Here is a 7,787-nt window from a genome sequence, read left to right as displayed (position 1 = left end):
GGTGCTGAGTGTGGAGTAACAATGACAAAGACTCTGTTCTCCCTCTTACAGCTCAGTGGAAAATCACAATGATTTTAAAGCTGTAGCTTTAACATAAAAGAATACTTAGTGTTCCTTTAATGAGGTAAGTTACTGAGGTTGGATGATTAGCTCTGGATCACAAACATCACTCCAACTGGTCCCAAATATACTGGATGGTGCTTCACTCCAGATAACACAGTTCTGTTCCAGTCCAGTGTTTATAAATAATTTTAATGTCATTAATTACTGTCAATAAATGATCAAAATCACCATTAGTCCAGTTGACAGCAGTTAAATTCTTTATAAAGAGTGTCCTCAAACATTTGTCCGAGTACTGTGTGAGTGCTGTAGGTGGCAGCAGCACTGCCCTCAGTGTGTATTTCTCCGTTAGGCCTCGGGAGAAGAAGAGACAGGAGGACAAACCTCTTCGGTGTGTGTGAGTGTGTGTGTGTATGAGAGTATCATGGCGGCGCGCGTCATTGCCCGGTGTGTCCGATCGCTGAACCCCCGCCTGGCCGCCGTTCACCGGATCAACGCGGCGACGTTTTCCTCCGCTCCTCTCCTCCAGAGCCGCAGCCTCTCTCAGCAGATCCTCGGACACAGGAGCCTCCTGAACCAGGCGAGTCCCCGCCACCAGACACGGGCTCCGGTCACAGCGATGACCTACCCGTGCTCCTCACTCCCACCACTACATTCCAGTCCGGGCTCAAGCTCAGGGTCAGGGTAGTAAAGAAACACACAATTATTAGACTCATTAGTCTTCTCTGTTCCACCTTAAATGTTGCGGAAGTTGGCGTTTTATACGCGTTGCTTGGACCACCTTAAATGTTACAGCCCGTTAATTTGTACCTTAACTTTCCATTCCACCTTAAATAGTGCATCAGTTTACTCATACACATTGCCCGTACCACCTTAAAAGGTACAGCTCTTCATATATACATCAACTTTGCAGCCGTTTACTTCTTATAGCTACACTTGTCTCTACCACATTAAAATGTGCGGCTATGTTTTTGAATTAACTTTCCGTTCCACCTTAAATGTTGTAATATTGTTTTTTATTATTGTTATTATTAATCGAACCATACCATGCTACCATCTTAAACGATGGTAAATAATACTTGGGTACCATCTTAAACGAAGCTGTTGGGCTCGTATTTGCCAGGTTTTCGTTCTGAATTTTCATTCCACCTTAACAGCACTGCAGCTAGAGAGATTTACAGAATAGCATGACTAACGGCTGCATTATTTAAGGTGGAATGGAAAATTCAGACAGGCACAATCTAAACAACTTCAAATCAGTTGTTTATACATATTATATTATACATACACACACACACACACACACACACACATATATATATATATATATATATATATATATATATATATATATATATATATGTATTGAAAAACATGATTACGGTGGCAGTGTTTTCTCAGTTCTTCTTCATGTAACACATCAACCGTTACACTGACACCTGTGGCCTGGATGTGTCACATTCTGCACTGAACCTATTTCTTACCTGGCTGCCCCCATGTGAAAAACACACTATGTCCATTGTTATAGAAAATATGTTAAAATGGTAATAATTGTTTTGATATAGCGGTATATGTGAAAAACTTCCTTGGCGACCCTTTTGCCTTAGTGCTACCTATATATATCAACTCTACTGTGAATTGATTGAAGAAGATAAATTAAAATCTGATTTAATTCAGTTCATCCAAATGATATATTTGAATCTTTTTTCCAATAAAAAAAATCTTTTAATGTCTTAATTTATCTTCTATAATACTTCTGCTGTTCACTTTCACTCAGCACACACAAAGATATCAGTATGCTAATAGTCCTGGCCTCTATCTCCACCCACTCCTCTCCACTGTTCTCCTGCAGCTCAGAATCCTAATCCAATGAGTTAAAGGGATTGGTCATCTAGGGCTTCATACATCACAAACCTATCTGTCTGAATTCACAATTTTGAGACGTCCCATTTTCAAACTGCACCTCCATTTCAAAGCAGAAATACTCAGCCAAGACGTACTATCTATCTTTTCACACTTCAGCAGTTCCAAAGTATTAATGTCACACACTTTTTAGGAGCTTTCCTATTCTGTCATTAAATCATCATCCTGTTAGTGTTAATAACCATCCCCCTCCCCTCAGTATAGGCCTGGGGAGTTATAGGGCTCCTCCACTACCTGGAATTAATTGAATTTGTGTTTGTGGTCCTTAATTAATTGTCCAATATCAGCACCTCACCTTCTAGACCTCCTTATTATTTGCTTATGGCTGAATTCCATGCATTATGTCCTGTTGGAATTGTTGATTGTATATTTCATACCTGCACTTTAACCCAGGATTTATCCGGAAGAGCTTATGCGTTAACACTAGGGCTGTGCCATATGGCATCGTGTGCAATAATATTGCAAAATATATTTAAACAATGAAATAAATCAGTATTGTGATTATCGTGATATTCTGACTTTTTTTACGTAATATCATGCAGTTACACGTAACATGGCATACGTTCATTATGAGAGTCGTTTAGGCACGGCGACAGGTACGGTGGAAATGTGTTGTCTGGAGGTGTTTTGGAAATAACATCAACATTCGAAATATTTTTTATACAATGTCAGAATCTTGTTAAGTTACGGTCGTTTACAAAATAAGCAAACGTTTACACATTTATTTGTTGTTTCTTCTGAGGAGGAAACCCACGCAGACACAGAGTGAACACACCACACTCCTCACAGACAGTCACCCGAAGGAAACCCACACAGACACAGAGAGAACACACCACACTCCTCACAGACAGTCACCCGAAGGAAACCCACACAGACACAGAGAGAACACACCACACTCCTCACAGACAGTCACCCGGAGCGGGAATTGAACCAACAACCTCCAGATCCCTGGAGCTGTGTGACTGCAACACCTACTTGTTGCACCACCGTGCCGCCCGTGTTCTTGAAATGAATAAAATTATTTTCAGTTTTTCTCCAATAATATTGTTATCACCAAAATAGCATGGAGTATTGTGATATTATTTTAGGGCCGTATCGCCCTCCCTTAGTTAACACAAACATCTGTTACATTTGTCCTGGACATTACCCAGACATTATTTTGCCAGCCACTAGTACAAAGTCCAGGTAATGTCCGAGTGAGTAAATGTGTATGGTTGAATTCACAGTGAATTCATGCCATGCCTCCTGCACACGCTACATACACAGGTACTGCCCCGTGCCTAAACAACAGGGACTATTTCCTGTAGTAAGAATGTTTCTGACATGGAAAATCTTTGGCTGTACTCTGTGTGAAATGGCAGCTCTGAAACTTGTCTAGACCTGATCTCCTCTGGACATTTTCCAGAGTTCATATGTGAAAACAGCTTAAGTTTCTGGTTGAAATCTATTAGCTCTCTTCATAGGGGCATCTTCAAAGTTGATAAAACTATATCTGACAATGTTTTCCAGTGTCATGGCACCAAACAACCCTTTTACTGAAACGTGTTCCTGTTGTAAACCTGCTCCTCCGCTTTATAATTTCAGATCCAGTACAGCTCTCCGCTGGTCTCTCAGTTGCGGCAGTATGGCGACCTTCCCCCTTTAACCTTAGACTCCATTCGCGATAGGGTTCTCTATGTGCTCAAACTCTACGACAAGATCAACCCAGAGAAGGTAAGTCAACATGTCGAGCTTAGTACACTCTGCATTCAGATCCTGTCTGGGATCCGTCCTCACCGTTCTGGGTAATGTTCCTCTCTCAGCTTCAGGTCGCGTCTCACTTCATGAAGGATTTGGGGCTGGACAGTCTAGACCAAGTGGAGATCATCATGGCCATGGAGGATGAATTCGGTTTGTACAATTTACTGATACATACTTAATGATTAGAGGACTTTATTTTTTTTAGTGGTTCAAAGTTATTTGTTGATGACAAGGTAGTGTTTTTACCTCATAATTACAGCTTCAAAATCATCGTGATGCTTCACTGACTTTTAATAGGGAGAATAGAGCCTCTGTTGCTGCTATTCTGGGCTCAGCACTGCAGAAATGGCACTATGTAACATTTGGAGGAGGGTAGAAACAGACACCAACACTGTCTAGCATTGTATTGAAAATAAAAAAAAGATTTAGACTGAGCACCTTGTTTCTTGTCTCCGCAGGTTTTGAGATTCCTGACGCAGAAGCAGAGAAGCTGATGACCCCTGAAGAGATCATTCAGTACATCGCAGACAAGAAGGACGTCTACGAATAAATCTTTCTTATTTCCTGTAAGTCAGCCACACAGAAGCAGAATAAAGCAGCTCGCCCGCTCTGAATAACGTTTAGCAGAGGGCTGGGGTAGTTGTGTAAAATAGTAATAAATCTGATGTTCAGATTTGATCAATTCCGCAAACAATGGCTGGTTTCTAACTGTACACATGCACGTTGTAGCTCTACAATCACAGACTGTAGTTCATCTGTTTCTCCGCCCTGTTCAATCAATGGTAAGGACCACCGTAGAGCAGGTTTTATTTGTGTAGTGGATAGTTTTGTTTAGCTGATTAGTCTCGGTCTCAGTGACTCGAGCAGCACTGCTGTGTCTGATCCACTAGTACCAGCACAACACACACTAACACAGCAGCACCACATCAGTGTCCACCACCCAACCCCCTGTGGGGGGTCATGACCATGGGCCTAACAAAGTATGCAGAGCAACATGTAGACTACAGTCTGTTATTGTAGAACTACAAAGTGCTCCTGTGGACAGAGGAGCCGAGAGACTGAACCGAGTGTGGAAAAAGGAGGTGGTTTTGGTTGTGGCTGATGGATTTGTGTACAATTAACATCACTAGTGATTTATTATACTGCCTGCAACTATTACTATTTTTTCCGTCTTTTTATACATTCCTTTCTTTCTCTTTTATTTCCTCATGTTTTTCTTTTCTTTTCCATTTTTAACTTTGTTTTTCCTCTTTTATTTTATTGTTATTCATTATGTATTTCTTTGTTTCAATCTTCCCTTTCCAGTTTTTTTCCTTTACTTTATGTTGTCCTTCTTTGCTTTTTTTTCCCCATTTTCTCCTTGTCTTCTCTTTTTTTGCTTCTTCCATTCTCTCCATCCATGTTTTTTTCCGTTTTTCTTTTTCCTCTCAGTGTGTGAGTGCTTACTGCTAAAACATAACAGTAAATCTATAAAAAATAAACATGTTGATGATGATGATATTGACCCATTCTGTGAGAATCTCCAGATAATTCCAGATGTAGACTCTAACAGTACCCTCTTCTCTTTTCTCCAGGTACAGAGTTTTGTGTGGTGATGTGAATAGCAGCAGAGGAGCCAGAAGCACGCTCTTTATTTTATTCAGATTCCTAAATCTGTAATCCTGTTTTGGTCTCTTTGTTGTCTGTGATGGGCAGAATCTGCCTTACACACTGCAGAATGCCACCAGTTACCAGTGGAGAATTCAACACGAACAATTCATATAAATATTACCATAATAAAAACTTTAAAATCCCTTATTTAGATCCCTTATTTACTGTAACCAATACTGGAAGATTTAGAGAGCAACAGTGACCTCTTGTGAAAAAGCTTCATAATAAAATCACAGTTCATTTTCAAGTCCATACACACCACTGTTGTTAAATTGGCTTTGTGATGTCATGCAAATAAATACATTCAATTTTAGCCCCGCCCATTCACACTGAAGTTATAAGGAGTGTGTCAGAGTTGATCACTTCAATGTGGCATGCTCTGGGACAGCCAATCAGAACCGAGAGCACATCTTATAAAATTTAAAGGAACACTGTAAGATTTATTTTAATTTACTTATTTTATTATAATACTGGGGCACCCCTAGTGTTATTCATAATTATTACACTTTACTGAAGTCAATGGGGAGGGCTGGGTGGTTTCCTACCCACCTCCAAAATGTACATAGTGCAGTTTGTGCAGTGCTGAGCACCGTAAAAACAACAACAGAGGCTCTATTTCCCCTTATTACAGCCCAGTGGAACATCTAAATGAATTTGAACCTGTAATTTTAAGGTACAAGTGTCACACACTGTTACTTAAATATAACCACAACCATCCTTCTGAAGGACACTGGGAAAACCAGGACCTTTGATATGCCATATGTCCAAAGATAGTAGACAGTTCTTAGACGGGTTCAGAGGCACTTTTGTATACAGTGGCTATTCACATGGTTTAGAGAAATATTAAAGAATTAAAAAAAAATTACAATAAAGATTAAAAAAAGAGATTTACTCTGGATATGCCCTCCCCTGGGGGCAAAACAGCAATAAATACCAGTCTTCCCTCACTGAGGGTCTAACAGTAAACAATCAGTTATAAAATGCTGGTCTTCCCTCACTATTTGTCTCCCCTCCCTTGAGGGGACAACAAAACCAATATCAGTCTTCACTCACAAGCGCATGCACCGTTTACAAAAGCATGGAGTCAGATGGGGTTCTGTGGAGCAGATGCACATGAGCCTAGGTACAGGAGCAGTCCAGAGAACTCCATTCAGTACCTTTGGGGTGAGTTGAAGAGGTGTTTGTGATCCAGAACTAAACATCCAAACTTCAGAACCTGACCTCAGGAAATCTGGCTGAATGCCATCAGATCTTAACAGAAATGTTTGAACATTTGGTGTAAAGACTTCCCCAAAAAAAGAAGCAGCTGTTACTGCAGCCAATGAGGACGAAGCACCTACGGATGCCATTGATTTGAGTCTGAATAGTTTCGTAATATAATAAGAGAGTGTTCAAGGTTTAATATTCAACATCTGGCTGTTGCTAATGTGGATTACAGCTGAAAATGTAGATGGCATCTAAACTTGACAATATTGTTGAGTCTATTAAAATTATGCTCAGGTAAACATGTGAAATAGAGCTGTGGCCAAGTGTAGGTGTGGTGAAGTGAGCACTAACGGAAGCTCCCTGTTTCCTCTTACGGATATAAGCCCTAAGCCTGTGAAACATTTCCTTTTGAGGTGTCATTAAAAGCTCTCCCTCTGTGTTTGCGTGTCACTGGACGCCTGCATGGTCAGCTCTCGCTGTGATGTCTTAGGAAGAATGCTCTGGGCATTTCCATATGTGTGTGTTTGTGTTTAGAAGGCAGTGCGTTAGCTTGTGTTTTGTATTTGTGTCTTTACTAAATACAGCACTACGATGTTGCTATTGTAGAGCAACATTAAAAACACATTAAAGCAACAGTAGATAGTATTTTCACCATAGAATTACAGCTTGAAAATAATAGTGATGATTCACTGACCTGTAAGAGGTAGAACAGGGTTTCTGATTTTACTAATCAAGGCTCAGCACTCCAGAAACGGTACTGTGTAACATTTGGGAGAGGGTAGGAAATATTTTAACACATTTGTCTTTAACAAATTTGTTTTTAACAATTTCATATCATAGCCAGCCTTAAAGCAACACTAGGTAAGATCAGTGGAGCATCACAATGATTTTGAAGCAGTCATTTTAAGGTAAAAATAGTACCTAGTGCTGCTTTAATGTGAGTGATGCTTGTGCATTAGTGTGATATGTAATATCACACGTGACTGAGATTGTCATCAGAGGGACGTTACAGAGCCGCAGCAGTGAATAAACCTCTGACTACAAAAAGACAGATGCACGTTTGAAGCAGGCATCTACAGAAATGTGGAAAAAATGTGTTGTGTTCATGAGTCATCTTCACCACATTCTTCACAGAGTCAGGCCTGAATGCATGACCCCTACCCAGGGCCATAGCTCTGGGGGGGCTTGGGAGGGGCTAGGCTCTTCAC

The 7,787-nt window shown here is 40.5% G+C and overlaps 1 protein-coding gene across 1 annotated transcript; it reads left to right on the top strand.

Annotated features, from left to right (window-relative positions):
* The first annotated feature begins 353 nt into the window (after positions 1–353).
* On the top strand, positions 354–5,592 carry ndufab1a (NADH:ubiquinone oxidoreductase subunit AB1a). The gene is made up of 5 exons (XM_066660991.1): positions 354–640; positions 3,568–3,696; positions 3,786–3,873; positions 4,182–4,289; positions 5,298–5,592. The coding sequence occupies exons 1-4, from the start codon at positions 485–487 to the stop codon at positions 4,271–4,273; spliced, it is 465 nt and encodes a 154-aa protein (XP_066517088.1). The 5' UTR covers positions 354–484; the 3' UTR covers positions 4,274–4,289; positions 5,298–5,592.
* The last annotated feature ends 2,195 nt before the right edge of the window (positions 5,593–7,787 follow it).

Source organism: Hoplias malabaricus, chromosome 2, assembly GCF_029633855.1.
Source record: "Hoplias malabaricus isolate fHopMal1 chromosome 2, fHopMal1.hap1, whole genome shotgun sequence".
NCBI classification, from domain to species: Eukaryota; Metazoa; Chordata; class Actinopteri; order Characiformes; family Erythrinidae; genus Hoplias; species Hoplias malabaricus.
Note: the sequence above shows the minus strand (reverse complement) of the source record. Positions and strands in the feature narration are given on the sequence as shown.

What these genes read in the sequence shown, in the direction of transcription:
- ndufab1a (XM_066660991.1), top strand. Translation starts at nt 485, where the DNA reads ATGGCGGCGCGCGTCATTGCCCGGTGTGTCCGATCGCTGAACCCCCGC. An exon ending in ACAGGAGCCTCCTGAACCAG is followed by an intron (nt 641 to 3,567) that starts GCGAGTCCCCGC and finishes TTATAATTTCAG; the next exon opens with ATCCAGTACAGCTCTCCGCT. An exon ending in GGCCATGGAGGATGAATTCG is followed by an intron (nt 3,874 to 4,181) that starts GTTTGTACAATT and finishes TTGTCTCCGCAG; the next exon opens with GTTTTGAGATTCCTGACGCA.